This window comes from Mustela erminea, chromosome 17 (genome assembly GCF_009829155.1).
Source record: "Mustela erminea isolate mMusErm1 chromosome 17, mMusErm1.Pri, whole genome shotgun sequence".
Classification (NCBI taxonomy): Eukaryota; Metazoa; Chordata; class Mammalia; order Carnivora; family Mustelidae; genus Mustela; species Mustela erminea.
Window position 1 is genome coordinate 5,134,745 of NC_045630.1, and position 19,288 is coordinate 5,154,032.

Sequence of the window (19,288 nt, forward strand, 5' to 3'; positions counted from 1 at the left end):
AGAATACAAGCAGGGGAGCGACAGGCAGAGGGAGAAGCAGGCTCCCCACTGAGGAAGGAGCCCAACACGGGGCTCGATCCCCGGACCCTGGGATCATGACCTGAGCCGAAGGCAGATGCTTAACCAGTTGAGCCACCCAGGTGCCCCAAGTTATTCTTGAATATATATATATATTTTTTCTTAAGGGCTATCAATCTTGAATAAAATTATCAATTTTATTCGATTTATCATCAATACAACTTCGTTATCTCAGTAGAAATTTAAGAGCTTCTCATTGCTTCATGACATGCCTTCACCAGGACAGTGAGGCCCGCAATAAGCCTACTGGGCAGGAAGGGCGGGGATTCACAGATAAAGGGACTTCAGCCTAGGAAATCCAGTAACTTGACCAGTCACACGGCTAATAAAAGTGGTCCAATGGATAAAGATTCCTGACTCAGTGTTCCTCCCGCCTTTTCTACATTAGGGAAGTGAAAATGTGATGGGAAGCTCAGACTGCGATACCCCTGGGGCAGTAACTAACAAACGAACAGGCCAACCCGCTCTTGGCGATCCAAGGCCCGCAGCCTGCCGGTACCAAACGACTATTCCAGGCGCCCAGACACTAGAATTTAGTCACACCAAACCATCCGTGTGTCGCCGGATCTACCTCGAGGTGTTCCCTCCCTGGATGCCTTTGCTCTTGCGTTTCCTCTGCTTCCAGTGCTTCCCCCGCTCTCCCGGGGCAGCTGCTGCCTGTCCCACTGGGGCTCACATGGCTCGAGCCTGGGCTCTCCTGCACCCTGCACGCCAGTTCTGTTTCTGATGTTCAGTAACCGGCTTTGCCCACTGTTCTCAACTAGGTTACAGGACTGAGGCCGACAAGTCCGTCTTTTGTCACCTACAGCACCGAACATTACACAGACAATCATATGTACAAGAGAAGTAAAAACCTAACCTCCAAGAAACTCTTCTCTAAGGCCACACGGATGTTGGTCTCTATGCTGGTGCGTTTCTTCCTCCTGCGGTTCAAGCCTTCCATTCCCAGCCCTGGAGAATTCAGGGCACTTGGGCTGGAGAGACCTGAATCAGATGAGAGGTTCTCTGTAAGAAAGAAGAAAACACAGAAGTCAAGTTAGTGGAGTGTGATTCATGCACGTGATACATATATTAAGGAAAACAAAACTGACAAAAATATGTTAAGTTAAAAGCAAGCACGGGAAGGTTTTCATAACCTACATTAAAACATCATTCTCTACCATAGATCTTTCTAAGTAAAGTTTAAACAAGGTTCGGGCACTTAATAGTCCAATGGCCCTGGTCATGTCACAGACATCTCTGCGTTTGTCTGCACTGGACAGAAAATGAGGTGTTCTCACCTGCGGAACTCAGTAAGACCGCTCATGCTGAGGCCTCCCCCCGAGCTGTGGAACTCAGTAAGACTGCTCATGCTGAGGCCTCCCCCCGAGCTGTGGAAGCAGATCGTCCCAGGGTGGCTATGACAGGTCTGTCTTTTCCAAAGACCTGACTTTTGTTCATATCTACAGTGAGAACCACGGTCTAGAAGCTCTCTATGGTTCCTTACGGCTCTCAGAGCCTATGATTCTGTGACTCAAAATCCAAATTTTCCAAGAGGAAATCTCAGTACAAAAGACCGAAGTTAAAACCAGCAGTGCAACTTTTTCTCTATGAAATATCACTAACAAAAGCAGAAATATGATCAATAGTAAGTTTATGATGATCCATCAAGGAAGAACCTATAAATCTGTTTTTCAAGCGTTATCTAAATACACAGGACTTCTTATCCTCTTGCTTCGATTATCCCTAACTCTGGTTCAAATACAAGAAATATTCCAAGGCTAAAAATCATTGTTCATTGTGTACTTTGTAATTACTAGAGCTAAGTGCATGACTCTCTGACTTACCGCGTCATAACTGACAATGACCCTTCCAACATGAGTGATTTTTGATGTTCTGAAGTACCAAGAATGCAACAGGAAACATAAACCCACGTGTAAACATCTGCTGCAAAATTCCATTGGACAGTGAGGAAGTGTCTTATACAGTCACTCACCTGCATCATTTAGCCACTTCTCCAAGAGTGGCTTTAGCTTGCACATGTTCTTAAAGCTGAGGTTCAAGGCTTCAAAGCGAGAGATGGTCGTTTGGCTGAAGTCATTTCCATACAGTTTACCCATAGCGAGCCCAACATCACCCTGCACGGTAATACAGAGCAGGAGGGGGAGAGGAAGAGAAGAAATTTGTCTCACTAATGTCCAAAGTCCTCACTCAAGGGTGCTGCTGCAGAAACTGTTCTAAAGACTCAACAATCACTCCATTTATCGGGTCCCACAAATGCATCCAACCTTGGGCCAAGCACAGCATTCAACAAGGACGGTTACTAGGCCTGAATTATGACAAAATTTGTAACTCCTATTTTCTCTCTGTTTTGAGTCTCTTCTTGCTACCTCATGTAACAATCAAGCTATCAAATATTTCTAAGTTTCAAAAGACAGTGCTGATATCCTATCAAGCCCCTTAACTGATGCAACCACAATGATTTAAATAATCCTTAAAGCCAGTTACCTGTGTGTCCTATAGAGTTAATAGAGGTAAATGCTTAGATAACTTCAGGTACTTCTGAACTAGCCAAACTTCCTATAAATCACTTTAGAATTTAGAAATAAGGCCTCACTCTCCATGCACGTTCCTCCTGCCCCCCGTAAAGTATTTCTGGAAGCAGTGAAAAAAAATCTATTTTCCACCCTTAGTTTGGATTTCAAAGTTGGTTACAAAAACAGGTATCCTAAAAGACTACTTTTGTAACCATTATAGAGACAGAAATTCACAGTAGAGAGGTTTGACCCACTTAGTTAAACCTTCATGGGCACTGGAAACTTGGTAACCTTATAGCAATAGAACAATGATCCCCTGAATATATTACAAAAGATGTCTTTCTTTATAAGCCTATAACCTTTGAAATGTATACAGTGCTTTTCTTCCAGCTGAATCTCTCCTGTTAAAGCTGAAAAAAGCCGTTATCTTAGTAGTTATTTTATATACAGGTAATAGAAACTCATGGAGTTTAAATGATTCATGCTCTCATTTCAATTAGTTTAGTGGCAGGACAGAAAGGCAACATTTCTAGTCCTAAGTACTACACAGCCAATTCTACCATGCAACAGCCAACTCCCAACAACTGCAACCACACTTATTTTGAACTGAGATTATCCTAGTCCTTGGATACCCCCCAGCCCTCCCAATCCGATACTACATCATTTATTAGCACCTGCATCTAGGTGGTAGTTAAGGAAAGGAAAAAAACCTTCCCCCTGCCCAAGATTTTATTTCTTTACTTGACACAGAGAGGGAACACAAGCAGGGGCAGTGGGAGAGAGCGAGCAGCAGACTTCCTACCGAGCAGGGAGCCCGATGAGGGACTCGATCCCAGGACCCTGAGATCATGACCTGAGCCGAAGGCAGACGCTTCACTGACTGCGCCATCCAGGGGGCCCCCCCAAAAACAAACATTCTTAAGAAAACTCCATTTTCTTACTAGTGCGCAACTTCTGATAAAAAGTTTAACAGAGGTATAGGTTTAAATGTTCAAACTAGGGGTGCCTAGGTGGCTCAGTGGGTTAAAGCCTCTGCCTTCGGCTCAGGTCATGATCTCAGGGTCCTGGGATCGAGCCCCACATTGGGCTCTCTGCTCAGCGGGGAGCCTGCTTCCCCCTCTCTCTGTCTGCCTCTCTGCCTACTTGTGGTCTCTCTCTGTGTGTCAAATAAATAAATAAAATCTTTTAAAAATGTTCAAACTACATGATAAAACGAGGTAGAGAGAATATCAGAACTTCAACTGATGTGGCTACATAAACTTGAATTAATTCAAATCAAATAAATTAAAAACTCAGTTCCTTATTAGCACCACTAGCTGTCTGTCAAACGCTCAGTAGCCACACGTGGATAATGGCTATTGTACCGAACACACAAATACAGAACATTCCCACCATCACAAAAAGTTTCATTGACAGCTTTGAACATATAATCTCTAAAAGCAGAAATGGACTGCTTATTGATTTCCTTCCAATTATAGTAAAACCGAAAGAACCAGGATGGTGTGAATGGGTATAACTGGTGTCCATTACATTTATATACAAATGTATCTGTAGAAACAGGTTTATCTATATCGGTATCATTATACATTTGTTAGATCTTACTTCAGTCAATCAATAAATATTCACTACAAACATGCTTTGTTTGTCACATATATGCATGTCTGGGCCACTTTATCTGTTTAGATTATAGCTTTCTAGAAAGCTGCGCCAACTAAACCTTGCAATTCTCTGAGAAGAAGAGCTGCTGTAGTAGTCAGATGAAAATAAATGTCTTCTGACATCATATCTGCATAATTTGCTAAGAATTTCTCAAAAACTTCTGTAATATCTTTCTATGAAAAGTAACACTATTGGTAAGTATACAAAAATAACACATCAAAAATCACATCACTATAAAAATAAATGTCTTAAATGGTGGCTACACATAGAGCCATGCCATCAACTATCCATGTGGGATTTATAATACAATTTTACTTCGTATTTTAAAAAATTTTTAGAAGATTTATTTATTTATTTGAGAGAGAGCATGTGAGGCGGTGGGGTGGGAGGTGGTTGTGCAGCTGAGGGAGAGAGAGTCCTAAGCCGATTCCACACTGAGTGCAGAGTCTGACATGGGGATCGATCTCATGACCCTGAGATCATGACCTGAGCCAAAACCAAGAGTTGGGCATTTAACCGACTGTGCCATCCAGGTGCCCCTAAATTACTTAAATGAATAAAAAGCAACAGGCCCCTCAGTTAATATACTAATTTTCATTAATTTTATATTTGCTCAGGTCAGTGCTATTACTACCATTTTGGGTTCTTCCTCACAAAAGTCAACAGGCCCCTCAGTTAATATACTAATTTTCATTAATTTTATATTTGCTCAGGTCAGTGCTATTACTACCATTTTGGGTTCTTCCTCACAAAAGTAAATGTGTGAACTAGTGGCCTCATGCATTATCTGAATTCTATAGTATCTCTGATATGGTTTTCTTTGACAAGATTTTATTTACTTATTTGAGAGAGAGAGAGAGGAAGAGAGAAGGGCAGAGGTACAGAGACCAGCAGACTCCCCACCAAGTGAGGGAGCCTGACTCGGGGCTTGATCCCAGGACCCTGAGACCATGACCTGAGCTGAAGTCAGGCATGGAACCACCTGAGATCGCCAGGAGCCCCTGATACTTTTTAAAAGAGCAAAGGCTGCAATTTGGAAATAATGAATCTACTACATGTGATAAAAGTGTTATACTCTGGTATGCCTCCCAACTATATAGTGACACCTACAGCAATCTTTTAACCAATTAAGTAAATAGAAAATTACAGTTTAGGGCATGCCTGGGAGGCTCAGGTCATGATCTCAGGGTCCTAGGATCAAGGCCAGTGTGTGTGGGGGGGGTCCTGTCAGCAGGGAATCTGCTTCTTTTTCTGCTCCTTCCTCCCTTCATGCTCTCTCTCGCATTTTCTCTCTCAAATAACTAAAATCTTAAAAAAAAAAAAAATTGCTGTTTAAAACACTTACTAACGTGTACATGGGGGTTTTTGTTTGTTTAAACTAACAACTACCCCTGTGTGTGTATATAAACAGGATACAAAACAACCTTTGAAAAACTACAACTGGGATAGTGTGACTTAAAAATAAAGGTTGAGGGCACCTGGGTGGCTCAGTGGGTTAAGCTGCTGCCTTCAGCTCAGGTCATGATCTCAGGGTCCTGGGATCGAGTCCCGCATCGGACTCTCTGCTCAGCAGGGAGCCTGCTTCCCATTCTCTCTCTCTCTCTGCCTGTTTCTCCATCTACTTGTGATCTCTCTCTGTCAAATAAATAAATAAAATCTTTAAAAATAAATAAATAAATAAAGGTTGATTTTCCCATCCTGCGCCAGTAATAGGTGCTGTAATCCACGCAGTTAAATTCTGCAAAATGCTGCCACTGGTATGTCAAAGTCATTCTGAAAAATCAGTAAGAGTCATCCCAGATAACAGGATAAAACCAAAAAGCACCAGACCATAACGAAGCTCCTTTCCATAAAAAGAAAGAGAAAGTTAAGAGAAGGAGAAACAACACTAGCAATGTTTTGGCTCAAATGCCACAGAAAGGCTAAACGCTATTTGGGTAAAAGTTAAAAAAAAATTTTTTTTTAAGGATTTATTTATTTGACAGAGATCACAAGTAGGCAGAGAGGCAGGCAGAGAGAGAGGAGGAAGCAGGCTCCCCGCTGAGCAGAGAGCCCAATGCGGGGCTTGATCCCAGGACCCTGAGATCATGACCTGAGCCGAAGGCAGCAGCTTAACCCGCTGAGCCACCCAGGTACTCCTAGCTTTCTTTTTTAAAAACAAGCCAGATTGTTGAGATATTTCAAAAGTACTGAACTCTATGAATTGTAATTTGTTTGCTCACAAAGATAACTACATTTTCTCTAAAACTGTATCTACTTAAAAAATCGTTTCATGTTCCTAATATGTAATTAGTTTCTTTAAGCAAAAATAACTTACCAGAGAAATATAAGGAACAAAAAGTCTGCTCTTAAAAACACAGAGGAAAGAGGGATATCATCCCTGGTTTTTGATCTACCACAACAGCGCATACTTTACTTTCAACTGAAAATAATTTGGACAACGTTTAAGTAGTGGCTTAATCTTCACATGGTAATTATATTCTAAGAAAACAGCAGGTTTTTCCTGATTCCATAAAAACACCCAATCCTCTATACTTCGGCAACTGTTTTCCATCTAATGATCTCATATCATTTTACATAACTGCTACACGGCTTAATTCTTTCCCTGCTTTCAAAGTATCATTTGTGACCTGTTCATCGGAGGTAACCGTGGTAGCACTTGGAACAAGGATACCGCATACCCAGATGCCTGTTCAGACCGTTAAACTTATTCCACATTAAAAGCCCTCTGCTAGGTGACATTAAAAAAAATTAATTTGGATTTTGATTAATTTTGACTTTTCAGATTTAACAGATTTCTATTTGTTTACTTTCAGTTTGGGCTTATTGTGTGTGTGTGTCTGTCTGTCTTTCTCCACTGGCCCCCTACTCCCTCCCAAAAATCTGTTTGAAACAAGTCTCTCAGACTTTCCCCCTGCAACCTTTATTCAGAGCACTAAGGCCTAGAACCAGATGTCCCACAGATAAAACCCTCACTATAATTACAGTATTCCCAAACATATCTTTTAAACTCTCACCTTTTATTGGTCTAATTATGACTGCAGAGGCCAGTGTTCTGAGAGACATCTTAAAGATTTTAACCTAACATTAAATCATACATTTATACTGACTATATGATTAGCAATCTAAATCTATAAACGCAGAAAACGGCTAAGAACAAGTTCCAATCTAAAACTAGGCGACACCAAAGCCGGGGAACCTTCCGCGTCCTACCTGAGTGAATCCAAGTTTGATTCGTCTTTGTTTGAAGGTCTTGGCAAACTGCTCAAGCTCCTCAAGGTCACTGGGCTCCTCCAGGCTGGGGGTATCGATTCGCTTTGGTGTCGACTGGCTCTGGGGGAGTGCCTGGATCGGAGTGGCCGCTATCGTGCGCGTCGGGGTTGCTGGCTGTTCCGGGGACGGAAGGACATGAGAACAAGCGCACACAATGACCCACTGAGATGTGCCACACGCGAACAACTTACGGAGCAGCAGCCTTTGTAAGAACTACGTGGACCGTGGGACCCGCGGAAGGCACAGTGTACCGGCCCGGCAAGGAGGGCAGCGTGCCAGCCCGTGTGTGCCACGGCTACGCTTACAGTTAGACACGTCCAGTCCAGGAGAAAAAATTAACTACTCAACAATGAAACCCATTATACTCGAGTTTTCAAATATATGTGTGCATAAGATACTTGTGTTCAGAGCATACATAACAAATTAGACTATTTTAAAGAATCTCTTCATCAATATGCCACTTAAGGTGTAAGTTTCAAAAGAGCAGGGACCACATCCGTTTTGTTCATCACTAGCACATCTCCAACTTACAACACAGTGTTATAAAAACAGTTTAAGGGGAGAGTAAATCACCTACAGTTTAAATGACTTAGCTTCTTTTTTTTGTATATCTTTTCGTATATCTTTTCGTAGACCTACACTTCTTTCCTTTTTTATGCTGTTTTCATTTGTTGCACTATGTTTATTTAACCTCTACATGTATCTCACACAAGTTCTAAGTAATTTTCATATCTTCAATAACAAGTCCTGCATCTCACACATCAGAGTAACTTTTATATTATTAAGACACTGGAAGGGTCCACAGGGCACAAAGTCAAACAGTAAACTTTGTTTTTACTCAGGTATGACTGATGTAAAAGAAGCTGTATACAATTAATGTGTGCATCTTGAGGAGTCAGAAGATAAGGACACATTCGTGATTGGATACTGTCACCATACACAATGCCCTAAAACCTACTTATTACCTCTACCAGGTTCTTCCCTGCCTTGGATCTACATTCTTAACTTTAGAGATTTTAGAGAGAGAGAGGGAGAGAGAGAGAGGGAACACAAGCAGGGGGAGCGGCAGAGGAAGACGCAGGCTTCCCACTGAGCAGGGAGTCCGATGCGGGACTCGATCCCAGTCCTGGGATCATGAACTGAGCCAAAGTCAGATGCTTAATGACTGAGCCACCGAGGGGCCCCTACATTCTTAACTTTAACTGTAATTATAATATATATAATTTTATGCTCTGCTTTATAATTATCATTTTCAAAGGCTGACTGAGGAGATATTATCCTAACTAACTTAACAATTTCTTCATTGCTAGATACTTTTTTCATTTATGTTTTCGTTAAGATAGTTACCACATAACATAATAAAAAACTTTATACATAGGATTCTTTTTCCCACCTTTGTAACTAGTTGAGATAAATTCAGAAGTGATTTTCTATACCTGGATAAAGGGCACATCATAAATAATTCCATGGCTTTTGATACACATCATGTTGGTTCTCACTATAAAATGCTAGTTTCTTCGACATGATTGTGGTAGCAGTTTTTAAAGATGTATTGCTAATTAAAGGAGTATATGGTACTTCACTATTGCCTTAATTTGAATTTCTTATTACTCAGAAAATTTTCCCATGTGTCAATTATTACTTGTATTTCTTTATCAATCAATTTAGATCCATAGCCATGTGTCTATTAATGGTCTCTTTATTCTAATCCCTGTGGAGCTCACCAGATGTTAGAGAGTAAATCTTTGTTGCATTAGTACAAATAGATTTCGCAATCTGTTTTTTTCCTTTTCTTTCTCAGTGTACATAGGTTTTAAACTGTCATTTGGGTGAACTTTTTTTTTCTTTCTAATATTTTATTGCTTCAAATCTGAGAAAGCTTTCACTTATTTCTAACTCAGATAAAATTCCTTTAACAGTGTGTTGGCTTCCTCTCTGTTTTTAAATATTTATTTAAATCTATCTAGAGTTTATCTGAAGATATGAAGGTATAATCTTTCTTCTTTTGAATAAAATACTAGATTTCCTTATTACACAAACATAAGGCTACTCTGTTTTGCTCCCAAGCCCTGACTGGCACCTGTCGGTGTGAGTCTTCGATCGTGGAAGGTGCTGCCTGACTACAGCCGAGCTGCAGACTCGAGCCTTCCTGGGAAGTAGCCCAGCTGAGGGTGTCGAAGCCGGCATGACAGCCAGAGCCTGCGGCTGTGAGTTTTCTTGTAATTTACATGCGTCCTACACCCCAAACTTCAACCTGGAGAGTGATGTGCTCTTTCCAACCCAACCAGCCGGCCCAGAAACCACGCGGTAGACACGACCCAGGCCCACAACTGGAGTAAGCGCGTCTCTGTCGTCCTGTCTCGGTGAGGACAACCAAGCTCCTCTCCCTCAGATGCTGCTAACGAGGCAGGTCGTTCACCCTGACCGTGCGCGAGGAGCCCGACTCCGCACCAACCGAGTTAGAATCCTGCAGCTGCGCACGCCCCAGGGACCCTGGCTGCCAGGCAGAGGTGAGTCTCGGCTATTGAACTGTGACTTCATCTCCAGGCTTGAACAAGCCCCATCCTCCAATGAGAAAGGACTAAAAATAGCGTCCCTCTTGGGGTGGTTACAGATAAGTTACCCCAACTCCAGAAACCTCAGGCTGCACCGGGCCAAAGCTAGCAACAGCAGAGGAGAAGTCAACGCGCAGGGGTCAGGTGAAGCCACACCAGCCTTGCCCTGTGAGCTGAGCGTGGAACCTGGGAAGGAACTGCTGGTACAGGCTTTTTTCCAAACTCCAACCTGATTTTTATATGCAGCATAATCACAATGAAATGTAAATTTAAAAGTGTACAGTTTGATGCTCTGACAACTGTATATAGACATAGAACTGCTGCAACAATTAAGATATACAACATTCTACCCCCCCACAAAAGTTCCTTTGTGCTCTTTGCCACCAATCTCCACCCTTAGCCCCCAGCCCCTGGCAAGCACTGACAGGATTTCCGTCCCTACAGTTCTGCCTTCTAAGACACCACACACGCTGAACCATACAGTCTGCTGCCCTTCGTGCTGGGCTTCCTCCACGTAACACGATGCTTCCAAAATGCACACACGTTGGTGAGTGTTTCACACGTCCATTTCTTCCCATTGCCGAGCAGCATTCCATCATAAGGATATGCCAAAAATGATGTCACCTAGTCACCAGCTGCTGGACACTTAGGTTGTTTCCAGGCTAGGATGATGACGAATAAAACTGCTCTGGACATTTATATACAGGTCTTGGCTCGGACATATGCTTTCATTTCTCGGACCAGAAGTGCTGGGCCATAAGGTACCTGCATATTTAACTCTGTAAGAAACTGCCAAACTGTTCTCCAGAGCGTTTGCCCCAACTTGCAGGCCCACCAACAATATATGAAAGAACCCAGTTGCTTTCCACTTGGTATTGTCACAGCCTTTTAAATTTTGCCCATTCTAGTGCGTGTAGTGATAGTTCCTCTGCATCTCCCTAATGACATATGATCTTGAGCATCTTTTTATATGGTTACTGGGCATTCACATACCTTCTTCTTTGGTGAAGTATTTTCAAATATTTTGCACATACCCCCCTTTTTAAAATATTATTGAGTTGTATGAATTTGTTTTAAATTCTGAGCATAAGTCTTATCAGATATAAATTTGAAGGATATTTTCTTCTAGTCTGTGCCTTTTTAAATTCTTTAAACAAAGAATTTTCATTTTTATAAATTAATCGTTTTCTTTTATGATTACTGCCTTGTGTCCTATTCTTAAAAAAAAAAAAAAAAAAGATTTATTTATTTTAGAGAGAGAACACACATGCAAGAGCCAGAGGAGGGGCAGAGAAAGAGGGAAGAGGAAAAAAGCAGACTCCCTGCTGAGCATGAAGCCCAAAGTGGGGCTTGACCCACCACCCTGAGATCATAACCTGAGCTGAAATCAAGAGTCAGATGCTCAATTGAGTGAGCTACCCAACACCCCTTTTTGTGTCCTATTTAAGAAATCATTACCTTCGGGTGCCTGGGGAGCCCAGTTGGTTAAGTATCTGCCTTCCACCCTGGTCAGGATCCCAGGGTCCTAGGACAGGGCGGGGCATCGGACTCCCTGCTCAGCAGGGAGTCTGTTTCTCCCTTTCCCTCTGCACGAGGAGGAGGAGGAAGTCATTTTCTTTCCAAGGACACAAAGATTTTTCCTAAGTTTTCTTCTGGAAGGTTAGGTCCATAACCCATTTCAAATAAATCATTGTAAATTGTGTAAAATAGAATCAAGATTCTTTTTGTGGGGGGTGTCTATGGATAACCGAAGGCTTTCCTTTTCTCACTGAAGTCCTTTGGCATCTTTGTGGAAAATCAGTTGGCCATAGATGTGTAGGTCTCCTTACCCTTGTATTGTTTTACTTCTATCCGTGGGCCATTATCATCCTACCTTCATTACTACAGCTTTATAACATTTCCTGACATGAGGTAGTCTTTCAACTTTTTTACTTTTCAAAATTGTTTGATTACTCTACGTCCTCCACAATTCCATATAAATGTTAGAAACACCATGCCAATTTCTATTTTAAAAAGCCTGTTGGGTACTGATTGGAATTGTGTTCAATCTATAGCTCGACTTGGAAAAGAATTCACATTTTAGCAATGTAGGTCTTCTGATTCATGAACATATTATATCTGTCCATTTATTTAGGTCTTCTTTAATTTCACTCAGCAATATTTTGTAGTTTTCAATATGTAAGTCCTTCAGATGACTTGTTAAATTTACCCATAAATACTGTAAATATTTTTCCTCTTAATTTCAACTTCCAAACAATCCTTGCTAATACTGACTAATCACTAGTCCTACATTCTTGCTAAACTCACTTATTAATTCCAGCAGCCTTTTGTAGATTCCTTAGGATTTCCTACATTGACCATCATGTCGTCTACCAATTAAGACGGGTCTACATCTTCCTTTCTAATCTGTATGTCCTTTATTCCCTTTTCGTGTGTTACTGCACTGCTAGGCCCTACAGTACCATGCTGAGTAAGTGCTGACAGTGGACATCCTTGCCTTATTCCTGATTTTAATGGGAAGTATGATGTGGGGTTTGTTTGTTTTCGGTAGATGCCTTTTACTGGGTTTGAAAACTATTCCTAGTTTGCAAGAGTTTTTTTTTAAAAACATAAACAGATGTTGAATTTTGTCAAATGTTCAAATGTGGCAATGTGCTCATGATAACTTTCAAGACTATAAACAAAGAGAATCAGAGCTGGAAGAGAGACTCAAGATCAGTCAGTTCAACCTCCTCAACAACAGAAGAAGAAATGATGGTCCACGGAGGTAAAATGACCTGCTCAGAGTCACAGGTGGTTACGAAGCAAATGATCTATTAAATCTCAAGATGCTGACACATTAACTCTAATAGAAATGAGCCAAAGCAAGATCTTAGAGCCAAAAGGAAAGAGAACAGAGAGGTCAGAATTTCTTTGCAATTTCTGAGAAAGTGCAAAGGACAATGATGTGTTTTAACTGAGGCACGAGGTTCCTAATGCAAGTGGAAATCTCTACAGACAACTGAGGGGAGGGGTCAGGGAGATGAGATGATGCTCAAATAGCCAGAACTCACTGCTCATCTGCCACTAACAAAGTTATTCTTTATAAACACATGAGCAAACAGGAACTCCCTAAAGGCGGTCAAAGACGACATCAGTTTGGTGGCATTGCTTTATCAAGCTGGTAAGTTCTGTTTTGAATCTTTGATCACTTTGTGAAAACTATCTGGATTATTTTTATCAGGGTATGATGGGGTTTTGCTGTGTTTTATGATTTAACCAAGTCAAAGAATCCGTCAAAACATCAGGGTAAGAGAAAACAACCGTCCCCGGGAGAAAACTGACCTGGGAGGTGAGGGTGATGCTTGGCTGTGACTGTAGGAGGTTGGCTTGGCTTTGCTGAGGTAGTTGCGTTAAAAGATTTTGCGCTTGCAGGAGACCTGTAAAACACAAACATGTCGTGTCAGAAACACTAAAGATTGCTTTGAACATACAGCAAAACCGAGAGTAAGAAAGTGAAGTGAAAATTCCCAACTGATCTCTTGATAGTTTTATCAGTCTTAAAACTCTTAATGTCTTATTTGCTAAAAATTCAATCTTGTTAAATACAAGTTGGGCAGGAAGACAAGGACCATTAAAGTAAACGTGACGCATTTGTTTGATACTGGCTCTAAGGGGCTCTCTGGTTGGCGAATCCTTTATGTTAGTAAGGAATGGATGAAAATGAACAAGTACTTACTCTAAATGGAAGCAGCCTGAAACTCTAAAAAGAGCTCACCTTCTTAACCCAGACTGCACTGGAAACTGCCAGTAGATGCTGGACCAGAGGACTGTCTGGTTCAGGGAGGGAGCAGGCTATCTATTAAGTGGGACAGGTATTTACACAATGAAAGGTTTTAGAATGAATCACCAAGACGAAGAGGGCTAAAGGACAGAAATAATGAGGCATTGGTAGAGACGCACTCATGTTTCTTGGGGTGAAGACGTGATACCCTGAAATCTCTCTACAGTGACTCCAGTAACCAATCTTACAAACATGACTGAACTTAACTGTTTGGTACAGAAATGACAAAACAACTTTTGGTATTAAAAGGCCTCAAACTTTTTTTTATAACTCAAAAACCTGCAACTTCTAATATAGTAAATACCCTTGTCCTTCTCAAATTTTAAAACAAATGATTGTTAAAAGCATATGCTTTTAATGCTCAGCCCACATGTCATAATACATTCTCAAGAAAAACTATCAAAATACTAGAAGTAATTTACGTGAAAGATTTCATTTAGGTTTTGGCCAAGCTCTCGGTTCCCCCTTCGTGACTAAACCGAGGAAAGGCAGTGAAGGACTTGACCGAAAGGTGCATTTTTCTTAACACGAGTACTGAGTTGGAAGTTAGAGTCGATGCAGTAGAGCGTTTGTGCTGACGGACAGTTCCCGGGCCGGCGAAAGTAGCCGGTGTAGGAGCCCCCGCGCGGCGGCCCGGTGCGCCCACAGGAGCGGCGCCGTCGCTCACCCTGCTGGCCCTGGGGCGTCTGGGAGATGATGAACTGCGCGGGCTGCAGGTTGGCGGTCGGATGCACCAGCACGAACTGCTGCAGGTTGAGATTCTGCTGCTGAAGCTGCTGCAGCTGCTGCAGATCCTGGAAAACACAATTAAAGCACAGCTTGGAGATCCCGAAATCAAACTCCCTGAATCATCAGGTTCCGCAGAGGATAAACCGGGTCATCTAAATAAAAAAGAGTCAATATTTATTTTACAGTCTTCCATCTTCGGAAAGGGGTGTGCCTGGGGATGTGCGCGAAGAGGAAACGAAGAAGAACCCGGAGCGGCCAGGAGGACTCAGGAGCTCTGTGGCAAGCTACTGCGTCCTGACCAGGCCAAACCTAGTTTCCAAGAGTAATTACGAATTTCCTCAGAACAAACGGTTACGGTTGAGTTTGTAACATGTAAAGACCAATATGGGATTTACAAATCAAGTGAGGAAAGAGTATGTTGAGTTTTTGAATGTTCAACTGATCTTTCTCTTAAATAAAAATTGAGAGCACTATGTCTGAATTTGCATCAATAAATTAAAGTATCTATAATGATTCATTAAAATTGGTACCAGTCTAACTCAACTGCAAAATCAGTGTAAAAACAACTAAAAAGAGCTATCCACATAAAAATCCAATCCACAGCATACTGAACTTGCTTATCTCGGCTTAGTGTTTCATAGTTTTCAATGTGCTTCCGTGCACGTTATCTTATTAGAATAATGTCAACACAGGGTCTCAAATCTTACACACTTAACGCGTATTTGGTGATGAAGCAAGAGGCCAAAATTAAACATCTTGGTAAAGCTTGTATAGAACAGTCATAAAAATTAGTCTGACACGTATTCTTTACTCAATAGTTAACTGGCTCCTTTGCAACATCTAGTCCAATTCGAGCTACACTGCAAATCCACTGCCGCACTTCGGAGTCTCCTCTAGGGCGGTTAAGGACCATCGTCTCGCACTAGACTCCGAAGAATTCTTGGTAGGACTTACCGATACGACTACCTGTACTTTCTTCCTCTTCTCAAGATAAAGGGTTTCGCTGACCTTTCTTCCTTGGTACCACTGTCTGTGCATCGTAAATAACTTTTTAGTATCTGTGGATACTTTGCCCTAAAACGTGAATGTGGAAACCAAAGCCCACTCTCCTCACTCCGGAAAGTGAGCGCCTCCCCTGGCAGCGGAGAGCCGGCGCCATCCCGCCCACTCGAGCGGCACCGGTCGCCGCCGCGCCCGTGAAAGAACCAGGCCTGCCATAATTAGCTAATTAAAATAAATACAGTCATCCTCTGCTCCAGAAATATGCCAACTAATTATTCAAGAATTGTCACTTCATATAAACAGTCAGTTATTCAAATAATCAGTTAGGTGTTTATAATATCAACTCAAATTAGCAAACAAACGTGTTATTTCCAGCTCGGTGGCAGCAAGGAAGGCTGCTGTGTCCTTCCTGAGCCGGAGCTTCTCGGGTCCTGACGGGCCACACTGACAACCCGAGGGTGAATGCTGCAGCACAGGAAACCGGCCCTTCTCTGCCTCCCCCCGCCGTGCCCGGGCCACCGGAGACACTCACCTGCGCGATCTGGATGGGCTGCGACAGGGGGATCTGCGTCATGGGCGTGGCGGCAGAGGCGGAGATGGTGGCCCCGGCAGCGGCAGCGCTGTGCTGTTGGCTGGCCGAGTGTTGCTGCACGGCGGCGGCCAGCAGCTGGGCCTGGGCTTGGGCCTGCTGGAGCAGTAACTGTTGCTGCGCCGGCGTCAACGTGAGCTGAGCACAAGCACAAGCCACAGTCTGAACGGTGTGAAGGAGAAGGGCCCCCAGTGCGAGGCACCTGCTCTGTGGCAGGTAACGCCGGCGGTCCAAGACCTTAGCTGGCCAACCGCACCAGCGAGCCGGAGACGGAAACGTTCATCGGCAATCAAGCTACACTCCCCAGCCCAACATTTAAATTAAAATGGTGGCCCTCACTCTGGACTTAAACAGTCATTCAAGCTTGTCCTGGGTCCCAGGGTTCAGGCAAAAAAGTAATTAACTAGTAAGCAAGGGAAAAAAAAGAATCAATGCTGACAGGATATGAAAAGAAATTTACACCCAACAGAACAGCAAGTGATTAGTCAGATGCATGAGGAACAAGGATGCTGGATCTGACCACGGGAAGAACTGATAAGGCCCAGCTGCTTCCCATTAGCATGAGTCTCTGCCATGTTCCATCATTTCCATTATGTCCTAAGATATGACTAAAGAATATGAGCTCCATTTGTTTCTTTTCCAAGTCTCCCTACAGCCCCTCCCTAACCCACTCTTTTCTATTATTGAAAGCACTGGGTCTGGGCAACTTTACATCCCTTTCCAATACATTATCTCGGTGAAACAGGTGGTGACAGCCGCTCTTCACATGCAAATGAATGCTAAAGCCCAGGTTTAAGGGAAGCACCAGCCACAGGAACCTGGAATCCTTGGGACTCTGGTGGACACTACTAGTCTCTCAAAACAAACCCATAGAGTAAAACAAAAAATGTATTTAGAGCAGATTTAAACTGGCTTTCATAATGCAACTTACTGCAAATACAAAGTAGTAAGTGTGTTTTGCCTTCCTTTTGGTGGCATGTTCCCATCAAACAAGAAGGAACCACAGAATCTTTTTCGTATGCTTTTCTTTTTGTTGGTAATCTCCACCCCCAACATGGGGCTTGGGCTCAGGACCCTGAGATCAAGATTCGCATGCTCTTCCGACTAAGCCAGCCAGTCGCCCCACCTTGGGATATACTCTTAGGTGCATTCACCTGGTGGCACAACCCTCCTTCTAGAAGGACCCAACAGAACTTCCGCACCAGAGGCGTAAGTATCAAAATCAAACCATCCAAAATACCTATCAAGCTATATTTGCTTATAAATATTTTCTCTAGTATATAAACATATTAATTTTTACTGAGGGGATTTTTATTTTAAATTTTATTTTGTTTAAATTCAATTAGCATATAGTATATTATTAGTTTCAGAGGTAGAGCTCAGTGATTCATCAGTGGCATTTAATGAGCGTTTAACAGTGCTCATCCCATCATGTGCCCTCCTTAATACCCATCACCTAGTTACCCCTTCTCCACCCACCCCCCCACCACCAGCAAGTTAAGATTCTCTTATGGTTTGTTTCCATTAAGGGGATTTTGAGAATAGTTTCACAACAATTCTTAAAAGAGCCTTTCCACTACCAAGACATACTTAACTAAAATAAAGGAAATAAAAAGTTGTGTGGGCTGATGTGATGTGAATTTAACAATAACAAATAACTCTTTCTTATAATTCTCCTAGCTTTTCCAGCCACAAAAATAACAGACAAGTGTTTAACCCTGGAAAATATTTTGTGTCTTACAGAAAAGAGAGTTGAAAAGTTAAAAGCTTAATATATCCATAAAGGCCAATTTCTTACCAATAATAGTAAATGACATTTATTTATTGACTGTAATGTGCCCAGCACCATTCTTTAAGTTTTTCAAGTATTGTTGCTCTTAATCTTTGTAACAGTACTGTGAGACAGCACCGCACATGGGAAACACCTCCATTTAACTGAAGGAAAACTGAGGCAGAGAGATAAGATCATCAGCCCAAACAGCAAACTGCAGAACCAAGATAGGAGACCAGGGATTTCATCGGAGAACACTACACAGAATCTTAAAAAGAATGTTTTTCTTTTGTAGGTACTAGCGCTTTCTCTCGCTTCTGTTCTGCACCAGTAGCAGAACTCCAAACTGATCACTATGACTACACCAATGTCATGGTCTCAGCCACAGGATGACCCCACCACACGATGAAGAAGCAGCTGAAACACGAGTTTAAAGAAGTCTTTAGTTTATCCAGAGCATCTGCAAAAGTCAGAAAAGATACTCTGAAAACTTAGGACAAATGCCTTTTTCAGAGCTGCCTACGGTATAGAAAAATCCTGAAAGAAAATGGTGCCAGGCATAGCAAACAGTTCTAATCCGAGTATGGGCCAATGGCAGTTCTGACACAAAGAAAGTTTATGAAAGTTTATTATAATTCTCTCAGTGAAGACTTACCCCAGTTATCTGTCCTCCAGCCAGCATCAGCTGGGTCTGGGGGATGGCCGCCTGCACTGACGGCTGCTGGGAAGGCTGGCTCGGCTGCTGTGAGTCCCCCGACTCTTCGTTAGATTTAGACTGAGGTGGGCGGGGGATGGTGGGAAGGAAGAAGAGATTTCAAATAGTTGATTAAAAACTCTGTATTTTAAGAATGTTTTACAACATGGATTTATCTATTCTGGTTTCATTCTTTTTCTTTCTTACCAATCTTTGTATTTTCCTAATTTTAACATAATAAGTTTTTAGACATTTTTTCTTTAAAAAATTTATTATTTGCTGTTTTCCAACTATAAGAGAAATGATCAAATATGGAACCTAGAAAAGTAGAAAAATAAAATATAAAAATTATCCACATACAAGTTTTTGGTGTAGATTTTTTATTCCAATAGTAGCCAAACTGCAATTACAACTCTGAAGAAGCAAAAATAACTGGGTCCTCCACAAATCAACAGATTGTTTAGAAACCCAAATCCTTAAATTCTGGAAGTACGGAGTAAGGGAAGAGCACACTCCCCATCCACCTCTGCGCCGGACCGTCCAAGCCGACATTCTGAGATGTATTTGGTGGTCAGCCTAAACTTCCTTATACATCCTCT

The 19,288-nt window shown here is 42.1% G+C and overlaps 1 protein-coding gene across 15 annotated transcripts in view; it reads right to left on the reverse strand.

Annotated features, from left to right (window-relative positions):
- The window catches only part of POU2F1 (POU class 2 homeobox 1), a 187,189-nt gene that overhangs the window by 32,481 nt on the left and 135,420 nt on the right, over nucleotides 1-19,288 (reverse strand). For 14 of the 15 annotated variants that reach the window (XM_032317601.1, XM_032317602.1, XM_032317600.1 and 11 more), the window contains 7 exons: nucleotides 18,651-18,770; nucleotides 16,168-16,362; nucleotides 14,572-14,698; nucleotides 13,406-13,500; nucleotides 7,467-7,640; nucleotides 2,054-2,195; nucleotides 938-1,083 (listed from right to left, as the gene is read on the reverse strand). In XM_032317601.1, the coding sequence (XP_032173492.1) occupies nucleotides 938-1,083; nucleotides 2,054-2,195; nucleotides 7,467-7,640; nucleotides 13,406-13,500; nucleotides 14,572-14,698; nucleotides 16,168-16,362; nucleotides 18,651-18,770 (999 nt within the window). The remainder of the gene's footprint in view (nucleotides 1-937; nucleotides 1,084-2,053; nucleotides 2,196-7,466; nucleotides 7,641-13,405; nucleotides 13,501-14,571; nucleotides 14,699-16,167; nucleotides 16,363-18,650; nucleotides 18,771-19,288) is intronic. The other variant, XM_032317603.1, reaches the window with a different exon arrangement.